General features: G+C 31.0%; 4 protein-coding genes across 4 annotated transcripts; 2 read left to right on the forward strand and 2 right to left on the reverse strand.

The window, feature by feature from the left end:
• Positions 1-828: 828 nt before the first annotated feature.
• On the reverse strand, positions 829-2,374 carry LOC106775838 (GLABROUS1 enhancer-binding protein-like). Its single transcript, XM_014663048.2, has one exon. It carries the CDS (start codon positions 2,315-2,317, stop codon positions 1,046-1,048), a length of 1,272 nt encoding a protein of 423 aa, XP_014518534.1. The 5' UTR covers positions 2,318-2,374; the 3' UTR covers positions 829-1,045.
• A 2,620-nt stretch (positions 2,375-4,994) lies between these two features.
• LOC106774541 (thioredoxin-like protein CXXS1) lies at positions 4,995-7,369 on the forward strand. Its single transcript, XM_014661570.2, has 3 exons — positions 4,995-5,162; positions 5,421-5,543; positions 6,928-7,369. The coding sequence occupies exons 1-3, from the start codon at positions 5,064-5,066 to the stop codon at positions 7,078-7,080; spliced, it is 375 nt and encodes a 124-aa protein (XP_014517056.1). The 5' UTR covers positions 4,995-5,063; the 3' UTR covers positions 7,081-7,369.
• Positions 7,370-7,794: 425 nt separating this feature from the next.
• Positions 7,795-10,444, forward strand: LOC106775299 (transcription factor ILR3). The gene is made up of 5 exons (XM_014662410.2): positions 7,795-8,235; positions 8,574-8,636; positions 9,531-9,593; positions 9,720-9,882; positions 10,054-10,444. The coding sequence occupies exons 1-5, from the start codon at positions 8,123-8,125 to the stop codon at positions 10,297-10,299; spliced, it is 648 nt and encodes a 215-aa protein (XP_014517896.1). The 5' UTR covers positions 7,795-8,122; the 3' UTR covers positions 10,300-10,444.
• A 95-nt stretch (positions 10,445-10,539) lies between these two features.
• Positions 10,540-13,520, reverse strand: LOC106775401 (sulfite exporter TauE/SafE family protein 2). Its single transcript, XM_014662524.2, has 4 exons — positions 12,600-13,520; positions 11,962-12,096; positions 11,711-11,872; positions 10,540-11,624 (listed from the first exon to the last, which is right to left on the reverse strand). The coding sequence occupies exons 1-4, from the start codon at positions 13,416-13,418 to the stop codon at positions 11,316-11,318; spliced, it is 1,425 nt and encodes a 474-aa protein (XP_014518010.1). The 5' UTR covers positions 13,419-13,520; the 3' UTR covers positions 10,540-11,315.
• Between the last annotated feature and the right edge of the window lie 6,441 nt (positions 13,521-19,961).

Genomic DNA, 19,961 nt, shown 5'->3' on the forward strand with positions numbered 1-19,961 from the left:
CTTCATGCAAATTTCTAAAATTATACTGAAGATTTTCCCAACAAAGAATGTAATGTTAGCAGGAAACAATCATATTCCTGCACTCATTAAGGAAACAACTCTGCACCTTAGAGACATTAAAGAAACAGCTCTGCACTTAGAGACAACTCTTCAACATCAGTAATCATTAAAAAATTAGAAATTTACAAGTTAGGACAAGTTTTCTGGGTTGATAGCTTTTGGATTGAAGATTGTAATTATTAATAATAAAATTGTACGTGCTCAACTCAAAATAACGATGCTCGGCTGCTGTAATAAGATTTTCACTTTGATAAAAGCATTATCACAGAGGAGGATTGTCCTTATCATCATCCCAAAGGAATTTAAAAAACAGAATTCATCATGACAGAGGAAATAACATTACCATATAAGGCCTATAATAAATCCCTTGATTCAAACTAATAAATCCTTGATTCCAACTAATGAATCGATGACCAACATAGAAAATACATAACAAGCACAACAGCAAATCATTTAACTAGCGTTATGAATATAAAACACATCATACCTTCCTGAACATACATGTATTAAAAAAGTCACTGGGTGTTTGTTTAGCCGCTAACATGCATTTGAAAGCCATGTTTATGTTGAAACGTCAATATGTGTATGAGTGGCGTTGTAAGGTGCAACATCAGGGATAACAGTATCTTAACGCAAAATGAAGATCATGTCTTGAGCCACATTGGCACGTCACCAACAGGAATAAAAAGATAATAGCCTAGTCAATCCACAATTACTTATGAATTTAGAGTAGACTAAACACCCAAAAGATCATACTACTATAAAAGATCCGTTTGAAAATAAACTTTGTTAAACACGAGAAACGATTGTCACAAAATATGCAAAGAACTTTAGAAGAACACTTTCATATAGCCAATAACCAAACAACATATTATACTACCGAATCAAGACTAAACCATAGTCACAAAATTATAATGCGTAGGCGTTAGATCCTCAGAACATGTGAGACAGTACCAAAAAAAGACAGCAAACAACATTGAGAATCCTAATGGTTGGACGACTGAAGTGCCTCAACTATCAATTTAGTTTGCTCCCCAATCAGTTCTGAGCGATTAGCAAACAGTTCCAATTCAGTACGTTGTAATTTCTTCCACTTTGCCCTCAACTCTGTCCTCTTCGATTCACCAATCAATTCCAACCCCTTCTTCACACCCTCCTCGTCCAAGCCACAAACACCCAGACCCTCTTTAAAGTGGGAGACTGCATGCAAAAACATACTCACTTCACAATTAACAGGCTTTTGATCGATATGCATCTTTTCAGATTCCTTGAACTCCGTGCGCGTCGCTGGCACCGTCTCCTGTTTCGGTTCCGGTTTAGCTTTCTTGGCTGAAGCCACATTCCTACTACCGGTTTCCTTCTTCTTCGGACTCTTAGCAGCACTCCCGTTAGCCTTGGGCTTTTCCACTGCCCCATTGGCCACTCCACCATCTTGCTCACTCCCCCAAACCTTTTTCGACAATTCAAACGTTTTCTTATCGTGCGGCTTTGAAAATATAAGGCCATCAGCGCTATTCCCTTTCACTGCAGCGATCTCATACTTCTTCTTCAGTCTCCGAGCCTTCTCCTTCAGCTGATTGCTGGTAACTTCCACATGCAGCGACTTCTTCAAGAAATCATGGAAAGCATTTCCACCCGCAAACTTAAGAGGGTCCTGCCCTGTTTTTGTGGTGAAATCAGCCAAGCCCTTCAGAATGGCGAGTTCGTCCTCCTCGCTCCACAGCCTCTGAAACTTCTTCATTTGATCCCCGGACTTCTTCCCTTCCTCCATCTCTTCGTCGGAAGCGGCAGGGGAAGAAGAAGAATCGCCGGATTTCTTCTTTTTCTGCGGGACGTGGGCGTTGCTGTTCTCGGCGGGGCGTTTAAGAGCCGGTTTGGGTGGCGCCGGAGAAGGTAGGGCCTTGGGCTTTTGTGCCTGGTCCATGGGCTTGGTCGCGAGAGGCTTCACCGCCTTCGCAGGAGTGGATTCAGTTTCCGACTCGGTCTCTGATTCGGATTCTGTTTCAGAATCAGAAGATGCGGATTCGGGATGAGGTTTCGTGAGAGCGAGTGGAGCGTTGGTTTTGGTGATGGGTGGTGGAAGATCGTCATCTTCTGCCTCTTCTCCGGAGGATTCTTCATCCTCTTCTCCCGACGAAGCTTCTTCCTCTTCTTTTCCATGCCGCAGAGAAGATGGGTTTTGCGTTTCTTCTTCCTCGGAATCTGAAGAAGAGGCCGTGGGTGGCTCATCCAGAGGGGAAGGACGCTTCTGCGCCATGGACAAGAAGAATTAGGGTTGGTGAATCTCTGATTAGGGTTTTGAAGAAATATAATAGTAAATAAAACTGATCATAAAACTTTTTATATATACATATCTATATATAAACAAATAAATGACAAAAAAAAAAAAAGGTGAAAAGGGTATAAGTGAGAGGAAAAGGTCAACCGTTCAGCACACCAATAAAAGTTGGCCATATTTTACTTTACTTAAAAAGACCATTGTTATCTTTCTCTCACTACTTCTCAATATTTCAATTATTAAATTTATTATTTCTACAGATTATATTATAATCAATATAATTCATAAAACAAAGTACAATATAATCATATTTATCCTACATGGAATAATAAGATTATTTTTAATTATTGATAATTTTGAAAATATATACATTTAAATCTAAATATAAAAAGTGATAGAAGGAAAAGGTATAAGTAGTTTAAAAATAAAATATATGAACAAGAACCAAAAATAAATTAATAAGAATCCAGATTTATAATGAGATAGATATTTATTTTATTCTTGCTAAAATTTATACTTGATTAAAAATATTTTTAAAATATTCACATATTTCATTTGGTTTTATTTCCTCATCATATATCTATAATTTTATACATTAGGTATGAATTTTTAATCTTTTTACATACTATATACTCTCTCTTACATTCTCTCTATATATATTTATATATATTGGGTTTTGTTTGTTTGTTTTCAATTTGATAATGATATTTAGACAATATTTTTTTGATAATGATACGTGTCAATTTATGATTGTTCAAAAATTACTCCACAATAATATTTATGATTATTATTATTGATTGTGGAGTAATTTTTTAGCAATCACAAATTAACACGTAATCAATATTCAAATGTTGTCAAAAAAAATATTGTCTAAATATCATTATCCTTTTCAATGAGGGGGAGAGTAATTTGAGAATTAATAAGAATGCAGAGTGTTGTAATGTTGTTTATTTGATTAAAATTGATACAAATATTTTTAAAATAGTAACATATTTCATAAATCTATTAAAACTCCACGACAACTAATAGACAATACGTTTAAAAAGAAAACAATCAGAAAAATTGTGTTTGTGAGAGACAGATAAAAAGAAAGAAAAAACATAACCTAATGTCCAACCTTTATTTAATTGATTTTTAATTATCTTGTATTCAGATTGAGTAAAAATCTAAAAATTATAATAAATATAGTCTAGCTCACATAATGATAAATTTTTACCTAGATACGATTTTTAATATTTTCGAGAAAAGTAAAAATACTGATATTTAAAATATATTTTTCTAACGAGATTAAATAGTTAGTGTAAATAAAATAGTAAAACGTACTTCCCTAAAACGACAATAGATTAAATGACAAAATATATGATAATAATAAGGTATAATTTTAAACGTTCCATAAAAAATAAAAGTATCTCTGATTGACTTCGAAATGTCCATTAGAAATATTTTCACACAAAAGCATTTTTGAAAAAGTAAGCATGTTTACTTCAATTAAAAAAATTACAAAACTTAAAAAACACAATTCATCAGACAATAATCACACACAACATTAATATAATAAGTGATTATTCAATATTTTTACACATAATAGTTAAGCAATAAAAATATTTAACTGATAATGTCAGTGGGCTGAACTTCAAACTCACTCCAAGCCCAAAAGCTATTAATTTTGTTGTGTATTTCGTTGTACACCTCATTTTTTTTCTTCCTGTACCCCTAAAATTACATATTCTTATTTACCTCTAATAAGCACAGTTGTCTCCATTGAAAAATATGCTAATAAACGATGAAGAGAAAACCCAAATAATAATCAGGTGTCATAATATATGAGTAGATTAATATTTTCTACGGTAGTTTTTTTCTTAATTATATAATAAATTAGTAGAAAAGGCAATATAACAGATGCTCTTTTTATATAATGAAATGGAATAAAATTTTATAGAAGATATTTGTGGTAAGAAAGTACAGTTCTTTTTATTTATTTACACTTCTCTCACTTTTTTTTTCTCTGTAAAAGAGAAAGGAATCAGATTCTGTTTGATGTATCAAACCTTCAATCAAAAACAGGGGACCCCATACATTGATGAATGATGAATTATCAATTGAATTTTCTATATAAAATATATTCTCAAATCTTTTTCTTTTATCTCTTTTATTGCTTTTCTTGAAAACCTTTATCTTCCATCTATATTTCTCATTTCGCACTTTTATGAATTATTTATACATGTCATATATTCAGTTTGCATGTCTTAATTTTCAAAAATATTTTTATATGTTTGTTTGTAATTTTTTTAATTAAATAAATACATTTTCCATGTATATTTTTTTTTTGTAAAAAGTTATTTTTAATAAAATAAATAGATTTATATTTCAATGTTATTTTATTTAACTTCGTATAAAAATAAACCATTTATTACCTATTCCAATAAGGAAAATTATTTTTAAAATTGTTTAAAAAAAGTTATTTTAATTCTAAACAAATTCTCATTATTTAAAGATATTTTATTTTGAATTAATCATATTGATGTTTGTTTTGTGACCAGGATCCTTGTCTTGTTTGGGGATGAGAAGGGTATTTGGTGGGTCTTCCTAATCCATTGAAGATAAATTATTAAAGTCAATCTTATCTAAAATAACCCTTCTTGTACATATTAATATATATTCTTCAACTCTGAAGAAGGAAGCTGCAAAGTTCTCTCCTTTGGAGCACAGTAAATTGGGTGAGAGGATGGAAGTCTCAGAGCAGAACAAATCAAGGGTGGTGGTAATTGATTCTTTACAGTCATGGGATTTCTATGTCACCCAGGCCACTACTCAGAATTCTCCTGTAAGATACTCATTATTTTTCCAAAATTGGAATCTTTTAATTTTTTTTTTTTATCGCCCTGATCTGGAAAGAGTGAGCAAAAGGGTGTTTGGGGTTCAAGTTAATTACAAAGTTCACTTTGGTTTTTGGATTTTGATTTTCTAAGTTTGTTTTAATTTTGATTGCTGGCTTTCTTTATTTTTCACCCTGGTGGATAGAAAACTAGAGTATAATAATTTACTTATGGCTCTATGTATTTTGTGGGATTGATCGACATAGGTTGTTGCTCACTTCACTGCTTCATGGTGCATACCCTCGGTGACTATGGGCCCTGTCTTTGATGAACTGGCTTCAAGCTATCCGGATCTTCTGTTTCTCACAGTTGATGTTGATGAAGTCAAGGTAAACCCCCCCTCCTCCCCCTTTAACCTGATGCTTGTGGGCCTTGTATTCCTTTTAAAATGTTTCTAGGTACAGATTTTGGTAGATGCATACATATGTGACCACATCAGCATTGGTTCAATAACAGACAACAGTTCATGTAATGTAAATAAGATAGGAAGAAATTGTAGAACAACCTGGTATAAGACGAGTTGTTATAAAAAGAAAAAGGCTAAATGGTATCTCTTAGTTAATTACTACTTTCTGTTTCTGGTACGTTTTTATGCATGTATGAATGTGATGTGGGATGTAATCTCTTTTGAGTTGATATCAAGAATTTTCTGATCAGTGTAATTGAAGTATTTATGAGCATTCCTCTCTAATCACACTCACTAAAGAAATGCAAAAAATGCATGACAACCACCACATCTAAGCCTTTCTTCATTTGGTAGGTCAGCATCATGGATCAAATAATGTGGGGATTTTATTTTTCCATGAAATATTTTTAAATGGATAATCGTTGGTTGGGATAGGGCAGTAAATGGAGGAACGTGTTCAAGGGTAGTATAATTCATGGACCGCCATGTGATTCTTGTAAAATGTTTGTTGAATGGGATTGTTTAACTTCAAGTAAAAACGGAGTCAAACAATCCTGTAGAAGATGATTGCTGCTATTAAGAAAATTGTACCATCATTAATGTACATAATGAATTGTACCAATAATCTTGTACGGGGTTGTTTAACCTCATTATTGGTTGGGGCAAGTTGACAACAACTTATTGAATAGTATAATATATGTAATATGCATTAGGAATCCAAGTATCTTTAAAGTTCCTCAACGAGTAAACATGAAAAAGTTGCGTGACATTCAAGAGAAAAAAAACTACAAACATAGAGTCTTAAAGTTTTATGTTGCGGGTGGTATTAGTTTTTTTATACGAGAAATTCATATCTTTGGTAAAAAAATTCCCTACCATATGCATCCTAAAAATTTTTTTTACTAGTGCCATGTGGATCAGGAATATGGTTCAACAATTGGTTTTGTTAATGAGCATTAGCTTCAGCTTCGTGTAGGATCAAAAGGAGTAGAATAGAACATTACCTGCCTTGTACGTTTTATTTGCTCCCATAATCCTTAAGATATTAATTACTGACATGGATTTGAAGCATTAATTAACATTTGGGTTTTTTCTACTCAACAAAGAACTATATGTGTGTGTGTGTGTATATTCTACTGATCAAAATGAACCTATGTTATTCATGTTGGTAATTGACTGATTAGATATCATAGCATACTTTTTGCGATATCATATTGATGCTTGGAGTGTTGTGTGATTTTCTCTAATGGTTTTGTTATTGTTTGATTATGGTAATTAAATACATTGAATTTGTTTGTGGGGGTCAGGAAGTGGCCACCAAAATGGATGTAAAGGCAATGCCAACATTTTTGCTGCTGAATAACGGTGCTGTTGTGGACAAGGTAGTTGGTGCGAATCCAGAAGAGATAAAGAAAAGGATAGATGGGCTTGCTCAGTCCTCTCGTGTCTCGCTGGCATAGTTAACATCTGTGTGATATTCTATATTCTCCTGTTGCAAGTTGCTAAATATGCACTTGTGGACCTGCACTGCCCGATGGAACCCCGAGTCAAAGCCTTTTGTGATGTTGTATTTTGAGTACCAGTTCAAGTATAGTTTTGTTAATGCTTATATCCGCAGCTTTTTTTGTATCAGCCAAATTTTACATTCTGTACTTCCGGTTGTTGTGGTTTCATGCTGCTCTTCCCTTGGATGTTGTGAATTCACTTGTTCTTTTGCTAATGAAAATACATATGAATATTTTCAAGGTATTCTTTGTGTGAAATTGCGACTTAATCGTTGAGTGGGTAAGATTATCTTTAAAACGGTTAATCACAATCTTTAGTTTATACTCAAAAGTTATGTTTCTTAGTTTACATTAGTATATTTTTTAACCCGTTTAGTCAATGTAATCCAAGATTATAGACTAAATTAAAATGTAAGTGTACGTGTAGTCACAGATTAAAGAGTGCACTCATGAGATTTGAGAGACTAAAATAAGCTGATTCTGTAATATAAGGATCAAAAGAGCGTGAACTAGAACTTTCTTGCAAAGAGCCAATTTCTTGTAAAATAAACTTACCTCCACCGAGTATGCTATGTTTGAATGGTGATATGAATTTGATGTAAGCTATCCATGTTTGTTGCTCCTAATTGATGTATTGATATTAAGCTCAAAATTGTGATTTCAAAACTAAACACTTATTTTGAGTCATTGCTTGAATTTTATGTTTAGAAAGGAAGTGTAAAGTTGGTAATTCCTTTGATGTTTTTGTGGTGGGGCCAGTGAAATTGGAAGGCCCCAGCACTTATTATTATGCATATTTTTGAGGGAAATATACATAAAATAAAAGAGAAAGTGAGTTTGTGGTGAGAAGTGATAGTTGGATAGGTATTGATGTCCGAATGTGAGTCTCTCGTATCAAACACCACCTTCTTCCATATATTTTTGTTTTCTCTGTATACAGAAAATCGTTCGTCACATCTTTATTTGTTTCTAACTCCGGCAACCCTTTTGGGAGGAGATGAGTAACAGTGATTGGGTGTTAGATTATGATTATCTAGACAGCATTTCTTTCCCCACTCTTCATCCACCCAATTTCTCTTGGTCTTCTTCCTCTCCTCCTACAACCTTCAGGTTACTCCACACTTCAACCATTTATGCTTCTCTTTTCTATCAACAACTTTTTTGCAAAGGCTGCACTTGCTTTGCACATTTACACCATTGGCTACATTACAATTGTATCAGTCCTTTTTTGAAGGAACTCAACCTTGTACTTATGTTTTTCAATCTGTTGTAGGATGATACATTTGCCTCTTAATTTTCTCATTCTCTTTTGCTCATAGCAATAGATAATGTGGACGACATTTTACATATTTTTACTTAACTTTCTGTTTTTTAATTATTTTTATTTTTAAAGTTATTCAAAAATTTCCTCCCAAAACAAGTGAGTATTTAATGCTCATTTTTTGCAGTGCGGACGTAGATGACCCATTGGGAATTTCGGATGGTTTCAAGGAAAACGGGTCAAAGAAACGGTATGCTATTTAAGATAAGAATTTTTAATGACTTTGATTTAAATTATTTTATTTTTTGGACAGTTGCTTTTATTTTTATATTATACCATTAACTTGTTTGGTTATTGCATGCTACATTTGCTCTTGGGCTCAAGGTTTTACCCAAAACTTATATGAAAAACTTGTGTTTTTATATGCTTAATTTTTAAAGATACTTATCCATTTTTAAAGAAGCATGGCTTTTGAAATCGACCCTACTTGACATGTATAATCACTTTCTTAGTCAAAAATTGAAATATTAATATTTTTATTCTGATAATTTACCGACCTTTCTTTTTTTTAAGTGTTTACACAGTTAACATTTGTGAAATTCTATAGGTGTACTAACAATTTTTTCGTGTATAGTTATGTGAATATTTTTAAATTTTAAATAAACTTTGAAAATATAAATAAAATGAAGACATATAAAGGAAAAATATCATCCTGATGAAGCATTTTATTTTTATATAATTTTCTCAATAATAATAATAAAATAAGGAATTATAACTTTCCAAAATTGATTTTGAGTGTTTGTAAAATTGAAATCTTTTAATTAAAATTATTCATGTTTGGACACTAAGTTTGTTCTAAAATTTAGTTTAAATTTTTCACTTCTATACCTAAAAATTACCTTTTTATTTATTTCTAGATAAACTGAGATTTTGGAACAAAACCAATTTATATGGGTTAACAAGCAAACATCTATATCTTTATAAAATCGAATTTACTTACTGTCAAAATCAATTCTGATTATTCTTAGCATCAAACCAAACACAATTGTCTGTTCCTTATATACATATGTATCTATCTGTTATTCATGAGAGATAATTTGTTCTTCAATCATCTCATTAGTCTGTCTTTAAAATCTTATTACAGTCTGAGGTCACCTGGTTCCAAAGCATGTAAAGAGAAAATGAGAAGGGATAGACTCAATGACAGGCATCTCTACTACTACACTTTTTTTTTTTTTTTTTTCATTCATCGTCCTCTTATCTGCATTTTTCTTTTGTATGTTTCTTGTTTGATTATATCTCTGATGTGACTTGTTCTGAACACTGTTTAAAGGTTTTTGGAACTGGGGTCTGTCCTGGACCCTGCAAGGCCTCTCAAAATGGAAAAGGCTGTTATATTGAGTGATGCAGTTCGAACGGTGTCTCAGTTACGAGAGGAAGCTCAGAAGCTACGAGAGTGCATTAAGAGTTTACAAGGGAAAATCAATGAATTGAAGGTGTGTAAATGTAACTGCATAACAGGGTATTTCATACTTAGCATGCACATTTACTTGATAAATGCTAGCAACACTGTTTGTCTGATTCTATCACATTCTTTTTAACACACATTTGTTTAACATGATGGTTAATCTTACCTATGACTATATATACTTTTGGTGTTTGTATAGGCTGAGAAGAATGAGCTTCGTGAGGAGAAGCAGCAACTAAAAACAGAAAAAGATAACCTTGAGCAGAAGATTGAGGCCTTTAAGTCACAACCTAGCTTTCTTTCTGCAGTTCCTGCACCAGGACAAGTTGTTGGTAGAAAGTTGGTGCCCTTCATGGGCTACCCAGGAGTTGCCATGTGGCAGTTTTTACCACCTGCTGCTGTTGACACCTCACAGGACCATGTACTCCGGCCACCGGTTGCATAACTTGTCAAAGACACTGTTTTTTTGGAGAAACGGAATTTATCTTCACTTTTTGTGCTATTGCTTTTGCATTTGTGAAATGTAGAAGAAAAGTCTTACTGATTATAGAGGCAACTTCATGATAACTAATCAACCAGCTTTCTGTGAATGCTTTGTTTAAATAAGTTTCTCTTTAAAAGAAGAACATAAAGGTTTAAAATGAATTAAATCTTTGTGATTTTGTATATGATCCTACAAAACTGTTTCTAACAAGTTAGAGATATGAATAGGGAGAACTTGGGAGAGAAATTATCCATTCCATTGATCTCAGAATGAGAAAGTGTTGAATTAAAATCCTAAGAGCAGTAGCTATACAAATAAGGATCCAACAAACTCAAGTAATTTTAACAGAAATAGTTAATTCTTGATAACTACGCAATTAAGATATTGTTTTTAGCAGGGTAGTTTGAACCCCATATATCCCTGATTTATAGTCTTACCAAAACTTTATGGCTCCAGAATTAAAACATTACTTGGAAACGTCACTGAAGGTAGACTTAAAGTTCATTTATTAGCCGTATCCACCGATTACTTTACTTTGTATTGTTTTTTGCTTTATTGAAATGGAGAAGAAAACGTGTTATTGGTTGTAGAGGCTTGATTTTGATAACTTTTCTGGGATTCTTTCATTTGGATCTTGAATAGTTAATGACCTCTTCAATTTTTTTATTCCCTTTTGAATAGTATTCGCCCATTTATTCATAGGAAGTTTTGATATGTTCTTTTGCGTGCATATAAATAAGAATACCATAAAGTTGAAGCATGTCCCAAATTCTAACATTTGTTATGAATACCCTAGCAATAAGCATGTGGTCATACAAAATAAGGATTTGGATCCTCTCTGGTTACTTTGTCAAGTAGCACATTTGTCTTTCTCAGTCTTGAAATAGAAGGTCCAAGGTTATTCTCGATTCATGACTACCTATGATATTGATGACATGAAATGAAAGGATTCACAAACTGGTCTAACAAAACTGTTTTCAACAGGGTAGTTTGAACCCCATATATTCCCCTGATTCATAGTCTGTCCAAACCTTTATGGCTCCGAAGCTAGTCATTAGAACATTACTCACAAACATCACTATACTAACCGAGAAAACTATTATAGAGGCTCTTCCATACTTCCTAATTGCTCTTTGTACCACTAATAACCCAAGAAGTGATGCAACAAAACACATTATGGCCAAGATTAGTGCAGCTTCTACATGTTCCATTCCCAGCAGCAGATATTGCAATGCTGACATGGAAGCAGAAAAGAGAACCATGAAAGAACATGTTGCTGCTGTTACCTACACACAAAAGTTGCCTGGTAAAAATACTAGTAAGTAGTTTACTTGACAGTGTAAACGACATTTAAGAAAGCTTGTGAACTTACCTCAGGTTTTATTCCAACCTGAAGAAGAAGTGGACTAATCAGCATTCCACCACCAATTCCAAAGACACCACCCAATATCCCTGCTAATAGTGCCATTGACGGAAAAAGAAGTATATTTGATGGTCTATTTTTGGTGACTGCTGCCACCTTCACGTCAGTTATCTGTAAGCAGAATGAAGATGAAAGAGTTTGTAAGTAAGTGAAGATTAGTAAAGAAAAAACTACTTTTTCAAGCTATGGTGCTTAAGAACCTCTTGCATAAGAGTTCGGTCTCTAAGGCTTTCTTTTCTAAATACAATCCAAGCAGTGAAAACCACAGCAAGAGGTATTTGAACCGATGACAGAATCCAGTATCCCACACCGCATGGCTCCATTTCAATGACTCCCTGCATAGTTTGAACAACTGATTATGTTTGCATTAAGAAAATATTACTACAATTCCATTAAAGCACACACTAAATAAATTTTTTCTTTTACTATAATCCAATCATAATTGCCATGTGATTGACAATTATGAATTTTATAATCATTATAAGTAAAACTACAGTTTCCAACTCCATCATGGAAGGGACCATGAAACTAAAAATAGCACATAAGAAGACTAAACTTTTACTCGGTAAGCTTGGTGAGATACTTCTTCTGTGCCTAACAACACCTTTATAAGTGCGAGTTTAAGAAATTTATTATTTTATTAAAAAAGTTATAATGAAAACAAGCAGCCTTCGACTTACCCAATTTAGCAGATAAATAAATAATCTGAGTTTAATAGTTCTTACAATTTGTAAATATATCAAAATATCATCAATTGATATTTTTTATTAATAACTAAAAGTATTTATTTTACTCTTGCAAACTTTAGAATCAGTGAAGAAAAAGAAAGACACTTCACCTGTCCGTATCTGTTGCCACGGAGAAGATAGACAGAGAAAAAAGAGAACCAGATCAAAAGTAAGACCATCAATTTCAACCAAGGGATTCTCACTTTCCTATTTCCTTGAGGAGACAAAAGAGGAACAGGCACCTCAACATCTTTTGGCTCATTATTTTCTTTGTACACATGTCCTACTGCTAACACTTTCCTTTCTTCAACAGTCTCGTTTTCTAGCAGCCCCTTCTCAAGTTCGTCAACTCCAATTTTCTTTATCTGATCCGATTCAGACTTCCAAAGCATCAAGCCACTTCTGCAAGTTTTTGACGTAGACCATGCAAGAAAGATGGCAAACAGTACTGTGATCAACCACTCTGGGAACACAAGGTTACAAATAACTCCAAGACTCACTCCCAACAACATGCATGGTTCTGACGAAAGAGCTATGTCATAGTCAATCAATGACTTGCCACCAAATTTAAGACTTGTGATGCACATATTGCACATAACGTTTGCAATTGACCCTCCTGTGACCATGAAAGCTGAGAGACTTGAAGCAGTTTTCAGGTCTAAACCAGCTACAATAGATAATATAGGTATAAAAAGACCACCCCCACCTATTCCACCGGCACTAGATATAGCTGAGGCTATGAAGCACAGAACTCCAGCCAGTACCAAAGGGCCTGAAATAAGTATCTGGGATTGTGCTTCACCTCCCCACAGATAAATTTTGTCCAGAAAATTATCAATATTGATTGAAAAAGGTTGTTCTTGTTTTGCATTTGAAGGATTGAAGGCAATGAAGCTGAGAACTAGAAATATTAAACTTGGAGGACTCATTTGATGAGAGTTTGTTTCAGCTATGGTGAGTACTGAGGGATATATCTGTGCTTAGCTGAATGACTTAATGACATTATATAGAGACAAGCATGAACTGTGCTAACAATGCTTATGCGAGACATTTATTTTTGTATTCTAAAGCTACCATATATTATCTTACCTATTTTCTCATTCAAGAGAGAAAAGTAGACAATTAATTAAACGTGATTTATTGTTGAAATAATAACATGAAAGTAGTGTAATAACAATGGTATATAAGTAACATTGTTAGTAACATCAGTGCGACAGTGAAACACACAAAAAGGGTGTGAGGAAAGGACAAGATCTTAATTTAAAGTAGTGCTATTAATGCAGCAAAGCAAACAACAAATAATTTAAATTGGACACTTAGGATAAAGCTCTCATTTTTTTAATGCAAAAGACAAAGCTCTTTATAGTTAGTCATACATGTAAATAATAATCTGATACACCTTTTATTACAGTAGCTATAATTATTTTCAGGAAAAAGTGTCTTTAACAACTTTTTTTGACAACGCATACGTGGCAATCTAGGATTAATTTGTTTCAAATATTTTTTTAAACATAAATTCAAACAGACCAATAAAATGATGACACGTGTCCTGTTGCCAAAAAGTTGTTAAAAAAAGTTGTCAAAATATCATTGTCCTTATTTTCTTCGTGAGAGTTCATATTGCCTGTAATCCATCTACTATTTTTGGTTCCTACCAGCGCCACTTTCTGTGGTCGTGCTTACAAGATTAAGTTTTTCATATGAAGATTATTATAGAACAAAAGTATTTTATAATAGTGTGGTTGGATGGAACCAAAACACCCTTACCGGATGATGTCTCCATGGCTGGATTGCAGCTAAAATATTATTCAAAGTATTCGAACTTCTATCTTTATACATGGGCTATATCCCTTTCAAGTTGCATGAGAATGTTTTCTAACAATTAAGTAAAATAACAAATACATAATTAATAAACACATATTGATATCACTAACTATTATAATTAATGAATTTTTATTTGTGATAACTAAATTGTACAAATACAAATAAGCAAAGAACAAAATATAGGAGGATGAGTGGTATCGTTGAAAAGTTTTAGGTTTAATCTGTTCTTTATAGTAGCACTGCTAATCCCACAAAAACAAGTCACAACTTACGAAGAAGGTTGCTCATGGGTGGCACAAAGACAAAAGTTCAGATGTTCCTTCTTCTGGCTCATCTGTGTCGGGGATTCGGATGAAAACATTTAAGAGTTTTATGGTATTTCTCATAAGTTATATATAACTGAATCTGGCTGTTGAAAAAAATTGCTGAATCTGATTCAATTGTTTGGCTTAATCTAAATCACGTTGTCTTTCCCAATAACTCCTGGTTCCTGTTCCTGACTTTTGGTCTATTATATTCTCACGCATGCTCCTTATACAGTCAAACCACTGCAAATTTTTCATCTTATTAACAGCCTAAATTAAACTCTGTCAGGGTTTCAAAAAATCCTCTTTTCTATTTTGTCCATATAACTATCCTTCCTGCTTATGCCAAACCCAATTTAGAATAAGCAGAAAAAGTAAAATATAAAATGTTATTTATAACTATTGAAATCTATTTTAATAATTAATAATTAAAGCGAGGATTAGATATGTATATTACTTACTTTTTGGGTACACTTTCTTTTAGGTATATACATACATATATTATAACTTATTTAAAATACACAACTCTGCTTTTTGTTTTTCATTGGCTTTATGCAGATACACTAGATTTTGTGGAAAGAATAAAGAGAGACGTGGATAAGATTTGAGCTGTTACCTTCTTTCTTTCTTCAACTTATCCTAAACATCATGATTTAATCATTTGTTTATTGAAAATTATTTTTATAATGAAAACTTGTTTATTTTTTCTTCAAGTTCGCTAATCAGGTTATTATAATCAATCAAAACAAGATTATTTTTTATAAACTTGTCTTTAAAAAGTCACAGACGAATTTTATAAATTTAATTAGTTCTTTTAAATGTGGAACTTTATTGTTTTAATATTTCAATGGCTAAAGCTTTTGTCACACTGAAGAAAACGATGACAACTGAAACTTTTCAAATAATAACTTTACTAAGATGGAATATTTGTTCAGTTCCCACTTAATGTAAATAATCATTCATTAATTCTATTGAGGATATACTACTAAGTAGTTAAAAAGAACCCAAAAGAAACCTTAAATATATATTAAGTTGCAAATATAATTTTAACCAAAACAGATATCATGTTATCTTCCACACGTATAGTAATTAATAAATAAATAAATATATATATATATATATAGTATTTTTCTATGATTATTTTTATTATTTTTTATTAAGTTAAATATATTTTTAATTTTTTAACAAAATTGAAAATAGTTTATGTTTAAAATTTTGATTCAATTTTAATTTTTTATTTTAAAGATAAGTGAATTTAATTTTTTAAATTAAATTTTATTAAATTTATTTAATGTTTTATGAGAATGTTTGAGTTTTATACTATTTTACACATTTTTTTAATGTTAATTAGTAAATGGATTTCAAACATTATATAATAAAATAATTAAATATACTTAAATTTAAAGATTGAAGACTAGATTGATTGAAAGTTAAAAAAAAAAATTAATTTTAATTCAAAGTTAAAACACTTAAAACATATTTAATTTTTTTATTAAATAATATTAAATGAAAAAGACTTAAATACATGTTTTATAATCCTTGGAATATCAAGGATTTTTCATTTATCATCACAATCATTATTTACTTCTACATAGGGTTATCATTCGTGATGCTCACAAACATCTATAACATTATATAACACTTTTTAAAAAATATTTTTCAAAATGTATGTTTTTTAGTTTAATACGAAAGTACGAAACCAAAAATAATAATTTTCGATTTTATGAAACAAAAATATTTAAAAGTTAAACCCATTCATTTTATAAGAAAAAGTACTCATGCTAAAAAATTATCCATTAAAATTGAAATACATTTATTTTATACAGAATACAGATATACTTGTACTTCTTCTAGAAGTTTAAATGGATTTAAACTCTGGCAAAAAGATAAATGCCGGTAACTGAATAATGGGTCAAAGTTAGGTTTAAAAATCTTTAGAGGGGTGATATTATAATTTCCTCACCCAACTTTCTATTAAAGTTTTAAACTTCCAAAAAGCTGAAAGCAAAGTTCATATATGACCAACTTTTTCCTAATCACTTTTAGAATATAAAAATATAAAGTTAAATAAAATTATTTTTTATAAGTTAAAATTCATTTTTATATAAATGAATTAATAAACACTATTTTATGTAGTTCTTTTAATTTTTCAATTTAGAAAATATTAATTTCATTTGTTTGTTATCTGTAAAAGTTAGGTAAATATGTAGCAGAAACTTGACTCTTTGTGACGAGTTAAGTTCAAACTCAAATCAGCGTAATCTTCTCTTTAAATAATTCTCATATGTGCTTTGATAGGCAACTCTCCTATCTATTTGCTTACATATTACTACGCATTTTGCATATATTGTTTTAAATTTTAAATTTTGAACTGACATGCTTGAATTAATATAATTAAATTGTTTTGACTTATATGTATTTCATAAATATTGAATAAAATCTAACTGATTTTGTTTTTTTTTTATAATAATACTTACAAATTAGATTTTGTGATTAGATTTAATGATTGAGCAAGTTTCACCTTATGAGCTACCAAACAAATTTTAAGGGCAAAATAGGTAATAAATCTATGTTTAAAAATAGAAAATATGTATGAAATTCAAGAAAAGTTAAGAATTAAAGGTTTAAACTCTCAATTCATTTTTATATTTATTTAAAAATACCAACGTTCTCAAATTTTAATAAATCTTATTTGATTTTTTTTAAATGTGATGTAATTTGATTCTTTTTATTAATAATGTTATGCCAATTAGAGATTTTTTAACTTTTTTAAATACGAAGATTCGTGAAAGAAACATCGCTAGGATGGATTCTGATACCACGTCAGAAGTGAACTTTAAGCCTAACTCAACCCCACAAAACCGGTTTATAGAATAAGATTTACATCCACTTATATACACTTAAATGGTCTTATCTCTAGTTGGGACTTCCAACCAGATGTATATAATATAATCAACCCATCGATATTATAAATATAATATATGCTTGACAATGGAAACATATTTCCAAAGTGGCCAATTTCATACATTTTTACATTGCTTGGTGACTCGACATTTTTTGTTCTTGTTTGACAGATGTCTTATACTTATAGATCGTCCTTATATAATCACCATTATACTTTGATCTCGAAATATAGAAAGTAACAATATCTTAATCATATGGAAAGCCAGAACCATCCTACTTTAATCAACAACATCATACATCAACATCACTTAACTTAAAAACTATAAAGTTTTCTTTATCTTATATAAAATTTGAGATTTGTACTTTACAGATTAAAGATACTAACTAGAGGAAACTTATCTGAATTAATTGAGACTCATTATTAAAATTAACTGCCAAAACCATTAATTAATTTTAAGACTCCAATTAAGTTCAATCAACAATAAATATGTTGATGAATCAACCATGGATTAAAAAATATTCACCATACTTCGAATATTAATATTAATGTTATATATATATATATATATATATATATATATATATATATATATATATATATATATATATTTCCAAAATAAAACTGTAACAGGTGTCAAGAATATGATAAGATCAAAGAATATTGGTCCCTCACATCATGTTGCAATAATTAAACCGTTTATTCAAAATGTTGAAGATGCATTTAATTTATTAAAGAAAGTACATAATTCTATTTCCTTTACACAATTCGAGTCTATCCCATGTCTTTAACATCATTGTTTTTCAAATAGATCACTCCTATTCTTCACCCACATCAAATCAATAATAATTTAAATATTTTAGTGTAATTTATGAATGATAAGAATTTAAATTTTATGAAACTTGGAAATCTATAAACATGTTTTGAAGGTTGCATTCGATTATCCATGCTCTACAACTTTTCAAATGTTTTAATTAAAGTGAGTTTAAATTTTATATTAAGTAAATATAATGTAAATATAAGGCTCTGTAATTTTTTTTTAAAAAAACGTAATTTGATCTTATTTACCGCAATTATATTACCATTATTGTGTTTTGGTACCTTTTTTTTTTCATTACGAAGTTGAAAATTTTAATTATTGTTCAGTAAAGATCATTATATTATCCAAATATGTAGTTATAGTTTTAAAAACTATTTTATAATAGATAAAGTTTTATAATTTTAGGAATCTAATCTCTTCAAATTTTTATAGGTAAAAAAACATTTCTATTAAATCATTTTTTTTAGTTTGACAACCTGGTAAACCATTTCTGTTATTTGATAAATTTGGACTAAGAACTTGTTAAAAATATCACACTTACGGAAAAGAATGCGAAATGGAATATATTTATTAAAAATATAAATTAAAAAGATAAATTAAAAATTTACATCTTAATTAAAAATGAATATCTTTAGTGTTTCCTTAATTGATAGAATTATTAGGAAATGTTATAGGAAAAAAATATCATGATTGTGAACTTTGAAACTTTGGGTGTTTCATCCTCCACCTCTAAGTATTTCATCCTGCACCTCCAATTTCCGAAAATACCCTTATTTAATTAATAGTTTAAGAGTTTAATATTTTGATTAGTGTGAATTTCTGTGCCAGCATTAAGACCACCTCCATTTTGTTCCAATCAGTAAACATGCATTTTGCTGACCTCTGCAACCCTTGATCCTGTACCCCTTGACTCTACACCCCTACATCACTCCTGCACCCCACTCTTGCACCCCACTTCTGCACCCCACTCCTGCACTCTCTCATTTCCAACATACCACTTCTGCACCCTACTCCTACACTCTCTTATTTCCAGCATAGCATAGTGATTCATCTTTATAAACAAACCTTACATCCCTCCATCTTTGAAATGCAACTCGNTTAAGGTTTTCTGAGTGTTGGTTATATATATATTTCCGAANGATTGTTGAGTGTAAGCTCATTTGCAGTGGGGCGGCATCAGCTTCTTCCTATTAGCTATTTTTTAGCGTTAGAGGTTAGTATTTATTTTAAAATTTGTTTGTATCTTCCTTTGATTGGTATAGCTGATGGATGGTTAATATATATTTTTTTTAAATCTGTTTGCATGTTCTTGTTGTTCATTGTATTGATATTAAGAGATAAGAGGTATTTAATTTTAGTTAGAATGTTTCATAAAACGAAAACATGTGTCAATCGAACATGGATATCCGATTCACATATCATCGGATTTGGATATCCGATACACAAAATCTCGGATTTGGATTTCCGATGCCCTAACTCTCGGATCTGGATATCCGATATCACATACATTCAGATTTTAAATATTTTCCAGGTTTACATTATATATTTTTATATTAGTTTAAATTTTCTTAAAACTTCTTTTTCAATTTTTTTATAATTTTATGTATTAGTTTATAATATA

This window comes from Vigna radiata, chromosome 10 (genome assembly GCF_000741045.1).
Source record: "Vigna radiata var. radiata cultivar VC1973A chromosome 10, Vradiata_ver6, whole genome shotgun sequence".
Taxonomy (NCBI): domain Eukaryota; kingdom Viridiplantae; phylum Streptophyta; class Magnoliopsida; order Fabales; family Fabaceae; genus Vigna; species Vigna radiata.